General features: G+C 40.8%; 1 protein-coding gene across 1 annotated transcript in view; it reads left to right on the forward strand.

Moving 5' to 3' along the window:
• The window catches only part of galnt18b (UDP-N-acetyl-alpha-D-galactosamine:polypeptide N-acetylgalactosaminyltransferase 18b), a 102389-nt gene that overhangs the window by 24152 nt on the left and 57138 nt on the right, over positions 1 to 21099 (forward strand). The window contains exon 2 of the mRNA XM_085402246.1: positions 17387 to 17582. Coding sequence (XP_085258372.1) covers positions 17387 to 17582 — 196 coding nt within the window. The remainder of the gene's footprint in view (positions 1 to 17386; positions 17583 to 21099) is intronic.

The following is a 21099-nucleotide window of genomic DNA, read 5'->3' on the forward strand; positions in this document are numbered from 1 at the left end:
ATGACTGGTGACGTGGCCTGGGTGTACCCTCCTCTCACCCTATGACAACTGGGATAGGCTCCATCGCCACCTGCTATCGTGAACTGGATAAGTGGTTAAGAATAGATGGATGGACTCGGTGTATGAAGAGACATGGATATACAGTAGAAATCTACTTCAAAGGCATCAAAGGTTTTTTGTCAGTACATATGAAATTAGTTAGTTTTTTGACTTTTTTTTATCTATTAGTTGTCTGGCATGTTTTTACTGGATCGGATGATGTGTTGTCTTTCATTTGGGTTTATGGTTCCAGCTTATTTTACAATCCTGGCTCAGACTCAGATTTTTTGCTTTATAGCTAAAAAAGGAAAACGTTTGGAGAATAGACCAAAGAGTGGACCACAATTCCTCCACAGGGGTGTGAAGGACTTATTGCTGCCAAGGGTGACACAACCAGTTATTATGTTAAAGGAGTAGTTACTTTTTCACATGGGGGCAAGCTGGTTTGGATCAGTTTTTATATTAATACATTGTCCAATATGGAAAATATTTCAGATCATCAAACCAGTTAACACTTACATCACCACGGACTGCCATTTGGCTTTTTCTACCTTTAAAACCCGGAGAGCAGCCAAATGGCTTTTAGCTAAGCTTTAGCTTCAGCCAAGTGGAAGCTAAATTGGCTAGTCATTCATATGTATATTAGGTTGTTAGCTGGGAATTCTGGAGGGAGGGGAGTGGGGGTGTGTGGATGAGGGGGTGGGGGAGCTGCTAAAAGCTGTGAACTTCCTTTTGTGTTTCATCTTGATGCATTCTCAATCATCCAGGGAAATAAATCTCCAAAAGTCACCAACTTGGAGTGTTTCAGTTTGCCGTCTTAGGGAGAAATCAACACACATGGGTGTAGGTCCTTTGTTGCTGAGATTTATTGATAAAAACAGTACAAAAAACCAACCATTTGTACACATATTTACAAATAATAATAAAAAGTGAGTGAGTACATTTCAACATTATACCAGTGGTCTGATTGATGCCACAATGGAGCAAATCGAGCAAAGACTGATAAGTTCGCTGCAATTTCCAGTGTGTGGGGATCATTGGTCACCAACTGCATCACGTGCTACAACCCTGGTCTACATATCACCGTTGATGAACAGCTTTTCCCATCAAAGACTCGGTGCTGTTTCCTGCAGTATATTGCAAGTAAACCTGACAAGTTTGGGATCAAGTTTTGGGTGGCTTGCGACCTAAAATCCAAGTACATTTGCAATGTCTTCCCATATCTTGGCAAGGACCCCAATCGTCCCACTGGGGAGAGACTTTCTGAAAATGTAGTAATGAGGCTGATGGAACCATTCCTAGACAAGGGCAGAAATGTTACCACGGACAATTTTTTCACATCGCTTTCACTTGCGCAAAAACTTCTTAGACTGAAAACCACCATCCTCGGCACAGTCAACAAGATTCGCAGGGAAATTCCTCAATCCACTAGTGGATTGGCTAGTCATTCATATGTAAATGTGGTGGAGCTTGCAAGAGAGTTGGCTCACTCTCATGTAGCTGAGAAGAAGGCAAGAAAAGAACAGTTGCTTCGGACACAACCCTCCACACCTAGTCCTGGAAAAAGAGCCATGTGTCAGGTCAAACACAAATGCAAGAACAATCATGCCACTGTGCGATGTGTTCACTGCTACAGATACACATGTGGTAAAGGCAGACTACAGATACCATGGCAGTGCCAGGATTGTGAGTGATTGCTGAAAATGTTGAAATGTACTCACTCACTTTTTATTATTATTTGTAAATATGTGTACAAATGGTTGATTTTTTGTACTGTTTTTATCAATAAATCTCAGCAACAAAGGACCTACACCCATGTGTGTTGATTTCTCCCTAACATGGCAAACTGAAACACTCCAAGTTGGTGACTTTTGGAGATTTATTTCCCTGGATGATTGAGAATGCATCAAGATGAAACACAAAAGGAAGTTCACAGCTTTTAGCAGCTCCCCCACCCCCTCATCCACACACCCCCACTCCCCTCCCTCCAGAATTCCCAGCTAACAACCTAATTTACATATGAATGACTAGCCAATTTAGCTTCCACTTGGCTGAAGCTAAAGCCTACCAGCCATTTGGCTGGTGGTGGGTTTTAAAGGTAGAAAGGTAGAAGCCTGGGACTCCTAGTGTTAAGTGTGACAAATATAGTATAAAACTAGGAAAGCAGGAGGGACGCAAATACTTTTTAACAGCATGTGTGTTTAGAGTTGGGCAATATAGATCAATACCACAATATCCAAGAGTACTTTTACCTATAATCAGTGTGTGTGTGTGTGTGTGTGTGTGTGTGTGTGTGTGTGTGTGTGTGTGTGTGTGTGTGTGTGTGTGTGTGTGTGTGTGTGTGTGTGTTCAACTGCAATGTAATATACAGGGTGGGCCATTTATATGGATACACCGTAATAACATGGGAATGGTTGGTGATATTAAAGTCCTGTTTGTGGCACATTAGTATATGTGAGGGGGCAAACTCCTCAAGATGGGTGGTGACCACGGTGGCCACTTAGAAGTCGGCCATCTTGGATACAACTTTTGTTTTTTCAATAGGAAGGGGGCCATGTGACACGTCAAACTTATTGGTAATGTCACAAGACAGGACTTTAAAATCACCATCCATTCCCATTTTATTACGCTGTATCCATATAAATGGCCCACCCTGTATATCACAAAGCTTTTTAAATGCATAAAACAAGTCCTCTGTTCTTCATCTTTAGCAATTTATGAATTTGATTTTCTACATAAGCAGAACAAGATTCTTAAAATCAAAATGCAATATTTAGGCTAATAAACTTTTTTAATGATTTTAATGAAAGCAGCTAGCAAACGTTATTGAATCAGCATTCACTTAATTTAGAATAGTTTAAATGTGTGTGTGTGTGTGTGTGTGTGTGTGTGTGTGTGTGTGTGTGTGTGTGTGTGTGTGTGTGTGTGTGTGTGATCATTCCCTACTATTGTCAAATTGACCTTGAACAGTAAATTTTTTAAAATAAATATTCAGTCTCTTTTAGCAGGCAGCTTATCTAGTTTTATAGAAACCGTGTGCCTGAAATCTTCATCTGCCTTTTTCATAAGACTGTAATCGATGTTGTAATCGAAGGTCCTCTCCCTGCTCACGGTCCGAATGAATATACAATGAATATATTGATCGTGTAACGGTGTTTGATGTCTTGGCTTCATACTCCACTCTCATTACGTTGGATGTTAAAATGACAGGATAGGATAAATTGCAGACTCTCTGTTTTAATTGGACGGTATTTTCTAGACAGTGAAATTACAAGAATAGACACAAGACCTTTTGAAAGGCTTGTCTCATGTCTCGGTCAAACAGGGATCACTGATTGAAGCAAAATGTGCACATCAATTTTAGTTTGTAGCAAAACACATTTGAGTTCCTCAGTACCTGCATTAAGAGTTTTGAAGCTTAGATCTCAGTGAGAGTTACATAAATTAGTTTCGAAATAACAGAACTAAAACCCAGAAGTTCATAAATCTGATTTTCATCTTGTTTTTCCCAAAACATTCTACTTAGACCATTAGATTAAAATAATAGACTGAAACTGAAGCACTAACAATATATCCTGAGTAATAAGCTGTAAAAATATGATGACTATAAAGTAGGTTCTTAATATCAGCCATCTTTTTGCTATTTTCTGACTGGACCTGTGGAGGTGGTAAAAAATGTGGTAAAACAGTATATCTTACAAGACTACCAAACTACTATACTATCCCTCGAGACTGCTTGGCAAGCATGTGGCAACCATTGGTCACTAGGGAAAAATTAGTATTGTCCAACTAGTTTCTAGCAGACTGTATGGCAGTTGCTGATTTGTCACTCACTAACTGCTTGCCATGAGGTCATGAAACTGTGAAAATTGCTGTGCAAACCATTGTTTTTCTTCGAGGAAAAAGTGGTATGTAAGAGTAGAATGGAATCGAATAAAATGGAATAGCCTTTTATTGTCATTGTACATGCAAATGATGACTGTCGTAATCTACTTGCAATGAAAGCAAGCAACTTTCGGCAACAATTCACCAACTTAGACATTCACATTACTCACACTCTCATTACACATACATATAGGATCTTGGGGGTGGGCACGATACACGGAGTCCAAAGTACCATCAGGGTGTACACCCCACCCCTGGCATCGTTGCCCACCTCTCAATTTTAAATACACGTAGACATTGAGGGCTAGCAGGAGGGACCATGCGCTTACCTGCTGCTCTCTGGCAGGTAGCTCCAAGCCCTCCTGGGTTTTAAATGCACCTTAGAACACACATGCATCAACATTACAATGAGCGGGTGGAGGGAGGTTCGGAGTCTTCTCTCACCCCCGTTCTCTGCGACCTGCTGGAGCGGGGGGGCTAGGACTAGGAGGAGGAGTTGGCCGTCCGACTGCGGTCTGGAGTGTGGAGCCTTCCTGCTGCTGCGGAGTCGGGGCGGTCTGCCTCCCCCCACCGCAGGGAAAAGGGAAACACCACCTGGGTCTGGGTGCAGTTCCCCCCTCCAGGGGCGGGGGCACCTAGACCCGGTTTGTAGAGTACGCTTGGGGAGTGTGATCGTGTGTACAACGTCTCTTTATGTCTGTCTCCACGTTGGTTGAGTGTGGAGTAAGTGCATATGAGAGCATGAGGGTGGGAATGGATGTTTGTATCTGTGTGTGCCTGTATGTCTGTGTCTATATGTCAGGTTGGGTGTCAGGCGCCACCTCTCTGGGGACATCTCAGGCCCTCCAAGGTTTGGAGGCCTATCTCCCCCTACCACCACTTCCCCTGCCAGTGGCGGACCCCCTCAGACATCGGTGCGTTGGTGGTTCTTTGTGTCCGGGGATGGGCGTCCAGGTACACACCGGCTCACTCCTTGGCGGCCGCTTATCGGGGCTTGGGGCCTGGGGCTCGCTCGGGCCACTTCGGAGGTGGGGTGCCCCCGGCCTCTCGGCCTGGGGCTCGGTCACTCAGGCGCAGCTGGCTGCCGGCGGAGCTCACGGGCGCGTCACTGCAACTCCCCCTGGCTTCTGCTCCGCGGCTGCTGAGTGAGCCCTCATCTGGGACTCTCCTCAGCTCTTTCCGGGACAGTGGCGCAGCTGCCCCTCTGTTGGTCTTCCTTGGTCTCTTGTGTTCTGGGGGCCTCTGGATGTCTGGAGTTTTGATCTCCTCCACACCTGCTTCACGCCCTGGAGGACGGGGCTGTGGCCCCCCCACACCCTCTAGCAGATTATTACATGAAGGAACCTTTTAAAAAACAAAAAACAAGCGCATCCATGCTCACAGGTGTACACACGGGTGATCACACCCACAAACTACACCCTTTTTGGCTCCTACCTCAAAGCACACTGTGTTCTGTTGATCTTATGTGCTGCACAATAATGTTTAACATTTAGTATTTACTGTCATATTCCCATATATCATTGTGATGTTGTTTATTCTATTACTCTTGTTCTCTTCTGCTTGCTTTCTTTTTTCTTTCTCAGCAGGTGATCCAGGTGATTGATATATGCATTTTTTTTTCTCTGCCCGTTCTGTTGGTTTTTGTCTTTTGCCCTTCTCCCCCGTCCCTCTTCTCAGCTGTTTCTCTTTCCCTCTTTCTTTCTCCCCTTCTTTCCCCCAGTCAAGTCTGTCCCGTATTCATTAAGTGAAAATAAAATAAACAATAAAAGGTGAATCAAATGGACCATTACGGCAAGGCTGGGATGGTCAGTTTGGTAAAGTAAATCCGTTGGGCATCTTTCTTTGCCTTTAGACAACAATTCTGATGGCAAAAGAGCCAAACGGGACAGGCAAAAAAACAAACAAAAAAAAAAAACAACAATTCACCAACCATTCAGGGAAATACTGGTGCTGTTTAGTTGTTGTTGTTGTTGTTTGAGGCTTAGCAACCATTTACGCAGCAACCTCCACCAGCCACTTGCTGGTTGGGGAACTGGTTCAATAACGTTTTCTAATCACTTCACTGAAATCATTTCAATGAAATCATAAGGACATTGTGGTGTGGCTTTTTAAACTTCTGTTCTGCTCATTAATTATTAATGATGATTTAGATTTTAAAATCAAAATCATAAACTGATAAAGATGACAGAAGATTTTGCTAACAATCTCGAGCAACCACTCATACAGGCAGGGAATACACATTTTTCCCTAGCGGCCAGAGGTTGCCAGGGTGTCACCAATGGATCGCTAGGCCTATGTGACTGAGGCCCAATATATGACCTCTGCCTCTCATATCGATAACACATCTGTTGGACCTCGTCTGAATAGAGTGTCTATAAGGAAGCTCTTCCCCCTCACTAAACCATAATTACTGTCAGAAATACAAACAGGGATAGCATCCTTTGGGGAAGCTCTTGGACGACTATTTATGAATATGGTGATGATTATCTGTCCCAATTTAAGCCTACTGTCACGTATTAAATAAAGAAAGGATCGAGGATAACCAGTGATGTGATCTCTGAAGATAGTAACCATTATTATCATTACTATAAGAGCTGAAAAAACAAGATTAATTTGATCATTTTTATATATATAATAAATGATATAAGTAATTAGTTTGCTCTGACTTGAGTTGTCTTGACTGGTGTCACACCTAGCATGAGTTTGGTGTTGGCCAGTCTGCTACTTAAAGTGAACAAAAAAGGTCTCTAAAACCCTGAGAAATATACACCATGTATTCATCACAAAACAAAGCTTTTCATCAGTTAAGTTATTTTAGGACTATATAAGGTTAATGAGAATATTCTCCATCCATCCACTCTTGTCCATTTGACAGTTTGCAGGGTCTTAGATATACTAAGTATTTCTTAAAGGACATTTTGTCATCGTATTGATTTGCATTAAATAGTTTCAACAGCCTCGCATTTCTTACCAAGTGTACTGTGTACCTTAGGGTTTGAAGGCGCAGGTAAAAAGCTCCCAGTGTCTGCAAGAGCTTTATCAGAGGTCTACATCTGTACCACTGTGAGTTAGCATTGCACAGAAGGGATTTCTATAAAATGATAATGCTTTGTGTTTGACATTCAAAACATTTTCCCTTCACAAGCATGGGGGCATGAGTAAATATAATTTGATAAAATCTTTGTGCATTGTGGGGTGGTTTCATCACTTTGAACTATCTTTAATGGGATCAAATTGAATAATTTAACACGTACTGCTTTTCCTCCCAAAAATTAGACCATGCAGGACCTGGAGGTTTGTTGTTCTCTTTCAGTGACGTCTTTGTTAACTGTTATCTGTTCCCTAACAACTTTTTTTCTTCTGTTAATGATGAGTGTGTTTTGGTTGTATGTGCATATCTTTTTTCCTCGTCTCTCCTCTGTGACTACGGGAGACGGCCGTAACTCAGTTGCCTTGCTGTGCACGCATTGAAAGCACACTTAGTGTTGCACTCCACACAGGGCTGGAGTGCTTCTGGGAAGCTTAGGGAATACTTTCCCAGTCTACACGCACTATGCACATGCCCTACTCTTTGCCTCAGGTGTTTGGCTGTGCTTTACTTGAATTAGCAGCAGTGTTTGTTGTGCTCAAGAGGAAACCACTCTCCAAACACAAGGTTAAAGTGAGTCACGTGATCTGCTTAATAGAAGAGTCATGTGACACACTTTTAATTGCTTTGGTCTTCGTTTGAACCACTGCAGTAATTGTATTGTGCTATCCTATTTGTCAGATGTGATTATGTAGACGTACTAAAAAACACCAAGTTGCCAAACTCACTCTGTCTAAACAACACCAACCTGCCCTAACAGCTACTTCTGGGATTCACCGCAGAGGAAATCATCTCTGTAGGCTTAATTAATCACCACCACAAGCAGTCAGATGAATGGGCCTTCAGGCATGCTTGCCCAGATTGAAAGACTTGGAGAAGTTTTACGCAGGCCTTAGCCTAACCACAGAGTTCTCTTATCGAGAGCTGAGACACTTCCTCTGTGCTTCACAGCAGTGAAACAACTGTGGGTTGTATGTAAGTTTCACTGCCTCGGGCTTGTATCGTTTTCTGTCTTCTCTCAGCTTGGATGTTGGCTGGCTTTTTGATTTGTAAATGTTTCTCTGAGCATTTTTATAAAATACAGCTACGCCACTGTGATGTATCAAAGATAAATAACTTTGTGTACAATACTGCACCACATTTGATAAATGCAGGAGACATGCAGTCAGCTGGTAGCTTTCTGTGCAGCAAGACAAATACATTCAATCATCAGCTCGTGCTTCAGTGCAATCTATTCCTTGTTACTGCGCACAGTATTTAAAGCATTTAAAGCTCACAGTAGTTGGTACATGTGGACATCACATTTTGGGTTGTCTAGACCAAAATATTAAATTTTGCTTTAGAAAGGGCCTGATATCCACTTACGGGGACATTATACTGCCACTGTTCTATTGAAATTTTAAACAAATATCCTCATATGTGCATCTCATTTTCGTCAGGAACAAAAATCAGGTAAAAAAAAAAAAATTCTGGAAATTCTTTATTTTTACATTCATCGGGTCCCAATCAGCCCAAATAGCAAAGAGAAATTAAAAATGCATGCCGTGGAAGAGTTCGGGTCTTACGAGGTTAAAATAGAATAAATATTAAAATGACCTACAGGTTAGATTAGTTACAGGTAATTCCATCTGGACTCAATGCCTCATTTACATTTATAATTTGCATGTTAGGATTTTTAACCTAAAAGTGAAATTTCCTCCATATTTCTCTGCAATATTTTTGCACAGAGTAATTTTCAGAACAAGATTGACTGCATAACGCAAGACTGCATTATCACATTTACATGCATTTGTTAGCAAACAGTACATTTACACACCAGGAATTACACAAAACAAGATAATTCATTTGGAATTGTATTTCTTGCCCAGTGATGAATATATGAGTGTAATGTTTGCTTTGTTCATCTCTAATTCTGCCTCTATCCTCCAAATTCTCCAATGTTTACTAGCTTGTCAGCTTTGTCTGTACTGCCTGCTGTTTATTGTTGGGCTAACACACCATGTGCTTGTGGAGTTTTAAAATTTCTTATTTGTAAAAAGAGATATTAAGCTGAAACAGAAATATTCTAAGATGCCCAGAGGCTATTTAAAGAAATTTTTAAGAGACCATTTTAAGGTCAGACTCAGGGTCGAGGTACAAAACTATGATTATGTCCTCATGATAAGCAAATATGTACAGGATAGAAACTGTGTTTTAATTTAACGGAGTATAAACTTTGTAGGTTTTTTTTCCTTTCAAAGCACAGTAGTATTATCTCCTGCCTTTTCAGAAGAAGTTTTTCGTTCTGTTCATAATGTAATCCTGTTACACCTGCTTCCCCTTCATATTGTTGTATTTAATCTGCTCATGAATATTATTGTCTGTAACCTGTCTTTTGTATGCAGTCTCAGTGAGGAGTCACCCCTCACTTCTCTTTGGGTATTTGAGAGTTCTTAGTTTATTTTGCTCACGTTTTATTGGTAAAAATAATAATAATAGTCTTCAGTTAATAGAATACTGTAGCTCTATTAAAACAGCTTAAAATGAATAAATCTGAACTTTGAAAATGTAATTAAATGACGAAATTATTTTTGTCACTCTTCTACTAAACAGCTTTTTTTTTTAATAACCATACATAAATGTTTACGTATGGTAGGATGTGAATTATCCCTGATAGCTGCAGTATTTCAGCAGGGAGCTGAAATACTGAAGGTTTATAATGGAAATTGTCTCTTTTTTATTGTTCTATAGTTTCGCTATGCTGCAGGGCACTGATGCCTTCTCTTAATGAAATTATTAACACATGATACGCCAGAACCTCTTTTCATTAGATTTCATTTCCTGCTGATGAGGCCATTTTAATTTACAATATGTTATTATTAACCATGACACAGAGGTAATTTTTTATAACGTTAATTATTTTCTGACTATTTTTTCCTGCCTCTAGAGTCCCTCTGTTTGCAATCACGTTTTCTTAATATTACTAACAGCCTCAGTTTTCAGACCTGTTGCACACTATTCACTGAAATGAAAAAAGTGTTTTAATAAGTGTATTAATAAGCATCACAGAAAATATTTTGGGATTAGATATTGCAAGTATAATTGTAAGTGTTGTAAGTATTGCAAGTATTGAAAACTTTTATTGTGTCTCTTTTGAGATTACATCACTTCATTTTAAATTTTTTATGCGCTTTATTTGCTGTATTTTTGGTGATCGACCCTCTTATGGATAAATCACACTCACACTGTTAAACACACTCAAAAGTTTACCTCTTAAGTTCATTAATGTCTCTTGGAAGCTTTTACAAAAGGTTTAAATGATGCTACCATTGCTTTATGGAGTCTGGTCATGAAGTGAGTCTATCAACACGGACCGAAAGCTGTAATGTCGCATTCGTCAAAACTTAAATGTCTCTAAGCTCTCAGTGCAGTCACCGTGTTGAATTTTTCTGCTGTCAGCCTTTTAAACACAGTCCTTTTACAGTCTCATGTAGTGTAAGAACACAGTAGGATCATATTTTCCAAGAAGGATCACACAATACCAAGTGATTAACTATTAAAGAAAGGTAAAAAGTGTACTGGGCACAACTAACAAGGTGCCGACTCCCTCCAGCAGCAAAGGAACGTAATCCATTAAACGACACCGCCCTGAAGACTCACCACAGCCAGCTTCTCCACAGTACAGCAACATTGTTGACATTTTGGCGTCCACTGTTTAAAAAAGCTGTCCAGCTTAGACGTACGCCTGGCCCTCCTGGAAATCCTGCATAAAGATTTTCAGGCACTGTGCGAGTCGGTGGAGTTCAGCCAGCAGCAGGTGGAAACACTGGCTGCTGAAAATGCCACCCTCAAAGAGTTGGTGAATTCCTAATTGAAAGAATGACCCAACTCTCAGAAGAAAAGAAAAAAAATCAAGGAAACTGTCATCAGGTTCCAGGCCGGCAACATGAGGGACAACTTGGTGTTTTCAGGAATACCAGAGAAGGCAGAAGAAGACCCGGAAACAACAGTGAGTCATTTCTTCCACTCACCAGAAACCTGGAGGATGTAGTTAAAAACATCAGCTTCCCTCGTGTCCATTGTTTGGGAAATCGATGAGCTGATCGTTCTTGGCCAAATTTGAACACTTAAAAAAATACGAACTGGTGAAGAGCCACAGCCAGGAGCTAAGAGGAACAGACTTCAACAACCAGTTTTCCAAAGACATCCTGGAATGACACAAGGTTCTGTTAGAGATCTGAAAGAAATTCATCCAAGAAGGCTCTCGAGCTTTCATCACTGATAAACTGTGTGTCAACAGCCAGCTTTATTGCGATCATAACACCACGCCAGGTGACCTGGATCTACACAAACGTCACTTTCTGCTTTTCCCTTCTCACTTTCCTTTCCCACTAACAGACATGTCTACGTAGAACAAATATTGCTGGTTTAATCATCTTAGCCTGTAATTTTTCTTTTTTTGTCATTTTTTTCTTTTTTTTTGTCATTATGTGTTAGCCCTGCGACAGACCATCCATCCATCCATGGGGATGGTTAGTTGATTTAGGTTACTCAAAATGGTTCTTGGGTGGCTGCATTAACTTATTTCCCTTGTCACCATTCATATCTTTTCTCTTCTCCCTCAGCACTCAGCATTATGTATGCTTTGCCTGAATGCTGGAATTTACCACATAAACGTAAACATCACAACAACAAATAAATAAATATTTTAAAGACTTCATCACAGATTAATCCTTCTGAATTTCTGCTATATCAGAATATAAAATAAATATTTAAAAAATATATAAATAAATATTTTAAAATATAAAAAAAATATTTGTATTTTTATTGAGCCAGTAGTGGTAGCAATCTGACAAAATATAGCTATCAAACCAGTTCAAATTGAAAATACAGACCATAAGATAAGCCTGCATGCCGATGATATATTACTTTTCCTTAGGAACTCACAAACCTCTCTCAGAAAGACGATCACACTTATAGATAAGTTCTTATCCATATCATACTATTCCATCAGCAGTTTTGCCTCTGAATTGCAATTTGAAAAACACCACCACCCCAATACAGTCAGGTAATATTAGATATCTAGGTATATATGTTTCTGCCAGGCGCCTCTCAGTTGCCACCATGAAAATTATGATTTTGCCAAAAATAAACAATTTTTTCTCAGTTATCCCTAATAAATCCCTTGGTTTACTTGGTTTAAATCACTAGACTCCGTGGAAAAGTAAAAATCTCTAATTTGCCTTTCATAAGCTCCAGTATTAAGCATCAAAACTGCTTTAAAAGCCTTAACATAAAAATCTTTCTGACAGCCTGGTGGGACATCTTAAAAATAACTAAATGTTCATTTTTCCCATGTAAACTAACACACATTTGGAACAATCCAGATATCTGTCAGGAAAAGAAAATACTAAAGTTTGCATCGTGGCATGAGAAAGGGATAAAAAATCTTGAACATGTTATATGGAAAATCTTATGGGCCTTAAACACTCAAACATATGCACCCACTGCAAAGAGAACTCTGCTGAGAACTGTATGCATGATATATGGTCCTACACACCTGTCCAGAGGTTCTGGCAGAGGCAGGAAAGCTCGCCTCTTCTGGGTGGGTCCAGGTGCACGACCTGGGGCCCTGGGATTGTAGGTAGCAGACAGTAGGTGCTGCAAGCCATCCCCTCTTTTCAAGGATAATCGTTCACAGTGGACACAATGGGTGACGCTGTGGAGCCCATGGCACATCCTTGTTTTTTGTCTGTAGAAACCCTCACTGTATTTAAAATATGTGGTGGTAAGGCAGTGCTCTAACAGTGGGCAAATCTGATCAGGGCCAAAGCTGGTTCTGTCTTCTAAGGAGCTGTCTTGCTTTAGTCATTTTCTGACAGTCTCCACTGCCTCAGTTGTATATCTGCAAGTAACGAGTGAAACCACATCAAAGGACACTATGGTTTCTTCTGGATCCAGTATAACCCACATAGCAAGCAGGTCTGGCCCGGATCTGGTACCAAGCCGGCACTGCTGGCTGACTTCTGGCATGATAAGACGTATGTCATCCACATATGGGCCAGGCCTGGCATAGATGGTACTGCCTATGTGATGGCATGCCATATCTGGCTCGATTGCGGTTTGGTTTATGTGGCCCAGGCCTATAGAAAACAGGTCTGGCCCGGATCTGGCATCAAGCGTCATATAACGTGCGGAGGGCGGTGAAAGAGGCGAAGCAGCGCTACGGGAGGAAACTAGAGTCACAACTCCAACAGAGTGACTCTAGGAGCCTGTGGCGGGGACTAAGGACAATAACGGACTATAAAGCACCAACAACCGGTATGACGAACGCGGCCGTGACTTTGGCAGACGAGCTGAACACTTTCTATGCTCGCTTCGAGGCTGCAGCTAAGGTCTCCAACAATGCTAGTGTTAGCGGCGCTAACGGCTGCAGACAGGAAGATACTGCCAGCACCGGAAACGTGCTCGTCATCTCCGAGCATGAAGTAAGGAGAGCCTTCAAGAGAGTGAACACCAGGAAAGCAGCAGGACCAGACGGCATCCCAGGTCGTATCCTAAGAGACTGCGCATACCAGCTAGCTCCTGTGTTCACTGAGATATTCAACATCTCTTTATCTCAGTCGGTGATCCCCACATGCTTCAAAGAGTCCATCATTGTTCCTGTCCCGAAGAAACCCCACCCTGCTTCTCTCAATGACTATCGCCCTGTAGCCCTCACCTCAGTAGTGATGAAGTGCTTTGAACGCCTGGTCAGAGACTTCATCATTTCTTCACTACCAGACACACTGGACCCACTACAGTTCGCTTACCGTCCAAATCGTTCCACAGACGATGCCATCTCTCATCTCCTCCACACATCACTCACTCACTTGGACACTAGAAGGGGGAATTATGTTAAAATGCTCTTCATAGACTACAGCTCTGCATTTAATACCATAATTCCCTCCACACTCACCACCAAGCTGGAGCATCTGGGACTCAGCTCATCTATGTGTCAGTGGATCTCCAACTTCCTAACTGGCAGACCACAGGCAGTAAGGATGGGCGGACATGTCTCAGCCTCCACCACTCTCAGCACTGGAGCCCCCCAGGGGTGTGTTCTGAGCCCCCTGCTGTACTCTTTGTACACATATGACTGTGTGGCCACTACCAGCTCCACCACCATCATCAAGTTTGCTGACGACACCGTCGTGGTGGGCCTGATCTCTGATAACAACGAGACGGCCTACGTGAAGGAGATTAGGAATCTGGAGAACTGGTGCCAGAGGAACAACCTCCTTCTAAACGTCAGTAAAACAAAGGAGCTGATAGTGGACTTCAGCACTAAGCAGGAGAGGAACTACCAGACCCCCGTCATCAACGAGTGCCCAGTGGAGAGAGTGGACAGCTTCAAATACCTCGGAGTTCACATCACGCAGGACCTGTCATGGTCCTGTCACATCAACACCGTGGTGAAAAAGGCCCGACAGCGTCTCTACCACCTCAGACGCTTGAGAGACTTCCAACTTCCCTCCAAGGTGCTCAGGAACTTTTACTCGTGCACCATAGAGAGCATCCTGGCGGGAAACATCTTAACCTGGTTCGGGAACAGCACCATGCAGGACAGACGAGCTCTACAGAGGGTTGTGCGGTCAGCTGAGCGCACCATCCGCTCCGAGCTCCCTGACCTGCACTCAATCTACAGCAGGCGGTGCTGGACCAAGGCCAGGAAGATCGTGAAGGACCTCAGCCATCCCAACAACAGACTGTTCTCTCTGTTGAGGTCAGGAAAGCGATTCCGCTCCCTGAAGACCAACACAGAGAGACTGAGGAGGAGCTTCTTCCCGCAGGCGATACGGTCTCTCAATCACACCACCACACAGTACTGACCCACACATATGGTTCTTACACACACACTGGACTTTCTGGACTTTGTTTTTGCACAACACTGGTCACTATATTCTTCATTTCCAGTTAATACTTGTACAGCTGCTGTTATTGTGTATATATTTATTTATATTTAGATTTCTTCATACATTCTTATATAGTTCTATATTGTGTATTGTGTATTTTGTTGTACAGTTATTTTATTTTCAACTTTAATTTATATATTTTATCTTATTCTTCCCAGTTAAATTTACCCTTCATTCTAATTTGTGTTGTACAGTTATTTCATTTTTAACCTTAATTTATATTTTATTCCTTCCTAGTTAAATTTACCCTTTTTAATTTTTCATATTTATTTCCTATCTTATTCATAGCCTTTTCCTTTTTTGTTCTCTTTAGGTCACGAGCAGTTGTCCAAGCATTTCACTACATATCGTACTGTGTATGACTGTGTACGTGACAAATAAAATTTGAATTTGAATTTGAATTTGAAGCTGGCACTTCTGACTGACCGGTGTCATGGCAGAGTGTATGTCAACCAGATGTGGGCCAGGTCTGGCAATGATGGCACTATTTATGTTCCTGTTTTCCTATTTTAGTTAGAAGACCCAAATGCCATGTTGCAATACTATACTGCTATGGTAGCCAACATTTCAAATGCAGGTTTGACAGGTTTGTGAGTGTACACTTTATCCAAAACCTAGTGATGGTTTACTCATCTTTGCCAGTGGGTGGCTGTAGCTCAAGAGGTAGAGCAGGTCACCTACTGATCAGAAGGTTAGTGGTTCAATCCTTGGCTCCTCCAGTCTGCATGTCAAGAGTGTAAATGTAGTTAGGAAGCACTGAGTTTGGAGAAATTGTGTAAATGTGGCATGTCGTATAAAGTACTTTGGGTAATCCGGGACACTAGAAAAGCGCTATATAATAATCAGATCATTCACTGTCTGAATAGAGCTTCGTCATGTTACGTTTGCACTGTTTTGCATGTTCTGACACATGTTGTTATTACATGGCTTGATAAGGCACACATTAGGCTGACATCTGGGGCCAACTTACAACTTACACATGGCCCACATACCGCAAAGAATGACGGGCCTTTGGTGGCCCAGATCAGGTTTGCCAGAGGTAGTTCACACATGGGCCAGCAGCAGACACACTGATGGTCCTGTGCTGGCCCATGTATGGGCCAGATCCGGGCCATACAATTTTGCTATGTGGGAAGTTTCTGGACCTTGTTGGTGAAGTCAGTGGAGTTTTTGATGTGATGGGGTGCGTTCCCCAGAAGGGGAGCTAGGATGTTGGCGAGGTTCTTGGAAATGTTGTAGGCAGCTGAATTTATACTGCTAACTGTTTATACTGTCTGAGTGGGACTCCATCTTGGCGGATCTTCGGAGGTCCCACCCACACACCTAACACCCACTCACATCTTGCGTAATTTGATCTCAATAAGTCACATGATGGCAAGGTCTCACAGTAGTTTCGCCCGAAACCTTCTGCTGATAATGACCCACACAATTTTTTAACCCATATGATGATGCACATGATAAATAGTGGGTCAGTGAACCTCTTAAGGGACAACTCCCACTAAGGCTTAAATACCTGGGACTTTCCACCATTTGGTCTTAGAACTGAGAGGTGAAACGTCTTCAAGAAACTTAAAGAAGTCCAGTCAATTTTCTTTGCAAGCTCTTTAGATTACTGTGACCTGGATGACTTAGAGCCTACACATACATTGTTGCTTTATGTACCTGTGCATTTTCGAATGTTTGCATTCCAGGTGTTGTATGTTTTTTGTTTTTTTTACAGGTGCAGCAGCTGGCAATACATTGTGCATTTCTAGTTGATCTTCATCCTTTCATTATGTCTTCCCCAACCCCTCCTCTTTTTTTTTGCCTGTCCTGCCTTAAACATTGTCATACTGTATACCACATATAATGTAATAACTGAAATAACAGAAATAGAAATAAAGAAATAAACAGATAAACCATGAACAAGAGGAGCCTATAGAGAATTTATAGAGCTGGTCTTGGAAAAGCAAAATGTGTTTGGCACAGCAGTGCATATAATTCTGATTGATAAAACTGCCAGACAGGACAGTATTTAAAAGGAAAGGGAGAAAAAACTATGAAAGAAAGGTTGTGTCTGTTGCTGTAGGCAAATTGGTTTCACTTTGTCCTGTCTGTGTAGGTCAAACAGCAAAGTCAGCTACAGCGCAGCTCAGCAACTGCTGGGACAAACTGAATCTTTTTCTCGTGTTCAAGGACATGACAGAGCTTCTCATCAGCAGCATGAACTCTAGCATTTCTGTTGAAGGACACTCAGCCAGTCTTTTTAAATAACAGTTCACCCCCATCTGCAAACATACATTACAACACAAGGAAAACAACATTAATCATAGGGATTATATTAGCTTATCGTTTTTTCACTGTTCCTTAAATATCCAGTTATGCAAACCTCACAGGTAGGTTGACAAGTTGGAGTGGAGTAGACAAATATTTATGTTATTTGTCTTTCTATCCCTCATAGAGACTCCAGGGAAGGACGACGATGGTCAGCCGGATACATCATTCTCTGACTCGTCACTGTTTGCTCACTGGGGTCAAGAGCTCAGTCCAGACAACCGGCGAGTGGCTCTGAAGCAGTTCCAGTACTATGGATATAATGCCTACCTCAGTGATCGTCTCTCTTTAGACAGGCCAATAGCAGACCTCAGGCCTGATGGGTAAGACTGGTACAAGACTGGTTTCCTTCCCACTGTTGCCAAAGTGCTTGCTCATAGGGGGTCATATGATTGTTGGGTTTTTCTCTGTATCTATGACTTGTGTTGTGATTTGGCGCTATATAAATAAAATTGAATTGAATTGAATTGAATTACAAAAATGTTCAAACACTGCAATGAGATGCATTGAATTAGATGTAGCATGCAATAACATATTTAAAAAAATATGTATGCATGTATGTATGATACACATTTTACATGTATCAACGATGAAGGCAACTTATCACATTAATGAGTATGGGTGCAAACTAATGGGGCACACAATGTAGATCCTGGGGGCTTCTTTATTTATACAAAGGGAAACACAAAATCCAGGTGACAGGTTCTTGAGACAGGTACATTTATCCTAAAATGTAACACAATGAGTTTTTCTCACTAATTCTTTGCAACTTTTCACATGTAACAATTATGATACGTGTGATACATACACAGTTATGATGTCTATTTACCGGTCACTTTAGTAGGTACACCTTGCTAATACTGGGTTGGACCATCTTTTGCCATAAGAACTGGCTTAATTCTTTATGGCATTCCAGCACATTCCACACATTACAGTGAACTCGCTTTCATGTTCAAGAAACTAATTTGAATTCACTTTGAACACGGTTGGCTTTCCTGCTGTGAGCAGCCATCAGAAAACTGTACTGTGGTCACACTGCAGTCATAAAGAGATAGATGTGGTCAGCAACAATACTCAGGCTGTGGAGTTTAAATCATTCTCAGTTAATGCTAAGGGGCCCTAAGTGTGCCAAGAAAATATCTTCCACATTATTACACCACCAAAATCAGCCTGAAGGCAGAATGGATCTATGCCTTCATGTTTTTATGCCAAATTCTGACTCTATTGTGCAAATGTCATACCAGTCAGCCTTTTTCTGTTGTCCAGTTGTAGTGAGCTTGGGTATATTGTAGCCTCACTTTCCTGTTTTTAGCTGACAAGAGTGGCTCTCTTTCTGGTCTCTGCTGCTGTAGAACATCTGCTTCAAGGTTAGACATGTGCATTCAGAGATGCTCTTCTGCATATCTTGGTTTTAAATTAATGTTTTTTTGAGTTATTGTTGTGTTCTCTTTTTTAGCTACTGATACAGGGTTTAATTAAGCTATTTGCAAAAAAATAGACTCCAATGAGTCATCATAGCAGAACAGAATCCTAGCAGTGATAGAAATTCAGACAGGACTAGGCTTGGTGGCATCGAAGGTCAGGGTAAGAGACAGAGACGGGGAGGAGTCTGAACAGTAGAATGACAAAAGAGCAGTAAGAAAGCAGAATAGAGGCTGATTGGCAGTGATGTGGATGATTTGGTTAATTAACCAAACAAAAGATATGTTTACATGTGTGCATTATGTCTATAAATTTGTACATGCATTTATTTTAATATATTGGCCCTTGAAATGTAATAGCTTAGAGCTATTTGTGAGAGATTACTGCTCATATGTAAAACTTCCGGCACATTCAAAACAGTTCCCACATACAGGAATCCCTTTTGTGGGATAAATTTTAGGAATTCTATTTTAGCTTTCTTATTAAAACTGAATGAAAACAAGAAGTACGGGCAATGTCATCTTAAAATTTATTTAAAAACTACAAAAAAATACTTCCTAATTAAAGAAACACAAACACAAAACATAAGTGCTCACAACTTGCATATTGACCGGTTATCTGGTAATTGTAGTGCAGCTTAATGAAGAGATTAATAAAATACTAGAATTTCACTCATTAAAACTGGAGCGCAGATGTATTGGACAGGTTGTACCACAGAGTAGATACAACACCACAAACACAGAGGTCAAATTCACCCATCAGTCAAAGCGGTCAGAATAACCACACCCCTATCTTGAAGCCTTAATATTAATACTACTTAATCGCTTAATATTAATATAACTTTTGATATTAAGTGAACTAAAATGTTCCCTTTCATACTTTCATAGTTGTTATGAAAGTATGAAGGGGAAAATTAAAGGCCCATTTTCTTCAGGCAGTTATTTTTACTTTGAAGTTGGGGGTTTTGATATTGGAGTTTTTGGGGATTGATTCATATTTGGAAGCTTTGAAGGAGCTTAAATTAGCACTTTGTCTTTAGCTTCCTTTATAAGCCCTGGAGGTTGCAGCTTGGCAGTGAAAAGTAAATGGAGTCATCCTGTGGGGACCATGAACATCTGTTCTAAATTTATGGGCCACAGCAATTGACCAAACAAAAAAATAAAAATCCTGAACTGGCAAATATTGTTCTTAAAATTTTTATTTTCTATTTTCTATTTGGAAAACTGCATTTCTGTAATTCACCCACTAAACTATAAAACATCACAAAACTATGCAATGTTAAAAAATCTATAACAGAATCAAATCTTTGTTATTTGTGTTAAAAAAAACATTAAACATTTTTAAAATCTAATACTGATGATAAACTGATGATTAACTAAGAATTACCTGATGGTTTTTGTCTCTAATCTCACTGTAAACATCCATGTACTGGCTAAAGAAATCTACACTGGCATTGTGTTCTGATTTTTAGCTCTAATGAAAAATCACTTTGAAGTGACAAAGAATTTACAAGGTCACATGGAAAAACACTGCCTCAGTAATTGAAACCCAATGAAGAGTTTACTTTTGCCTAAAGCATGCAACACCACTCACTACCTACTAATGAGTGAATTATGTTATTGATGCAAGAAAAATGCAGTTTTAACTGGGGTTGTCAAAGGGCAATTCTTACTCTACAAATATCTGTTACAAATCGCCCATTTAAAGGTGCTGGGGCAGCTGTAATACATATTTATCCCAACAGTCAAAGGTAAAGACTACTATTCTGGAGAAAACCCCAACAATCAAGAAATTCCCCTGTGAGCAAGCACTTAAATGGACACAACACAAGAATCATTCACATCACCAAACGTGATTGTGCACCTTCTTAGCGATGACAATTTAATGAAGGCCACTCCACAGTCCAAAAAATGTGATCACACAAGTTATTCCAAACAAAAATCAGGGAAAAAATTACATCACATCATCACGTTTGGGACCAGACATATGTAGATGGCTCCATGGTGGAGAATAAATGGCGATATAGTGCAAAGGTTTACACAGCTTAAAGAACTTTTGGACATTTTCTTCTCCGAACTCAATTCAGAACATTCATTCTTACTGACACTGGCTCTGCACACTCATTGAGACAGTTCCAGGGGAGACATTAATCACGCATGTTTTGTGTCTCTGTTTCACATTTCGCAAACATTATGCCTGAGCCATGGCTTTCTGCAGATACAAAAAGAAAGGAGAGCACGATGAGCATGGACAGTTGTTGAATTTTTCTGAGTGGTGTAGAAGCAAATAAAATAACACAGTCCTAACCCAATTCTCTTCTTTTTAATTAAATTAAATGTTCATTTCTAGAGGATATTATGGGGAGGTTTTAACTAATTTTGCTACTGTTGTTATTGAGGTAGTTGTCTGTGAACACAG

Source organism: Rhamphochromis longiceps, linkage group LG1, assembly GCF_057381845.1.
Source record: "Rhamphochromis longiceps isolate RC_006_pf linkage group LG1, R_longiceps_female_GT1.1, whole genome shotgun sequence".
Taxonomy (NCBI): Eukaryota; Metazoa; Chordata; class Actinopteri; order Cichliformes; family Cichlidae; genus Rhamphochromis; species Rhamphochromis longiceps.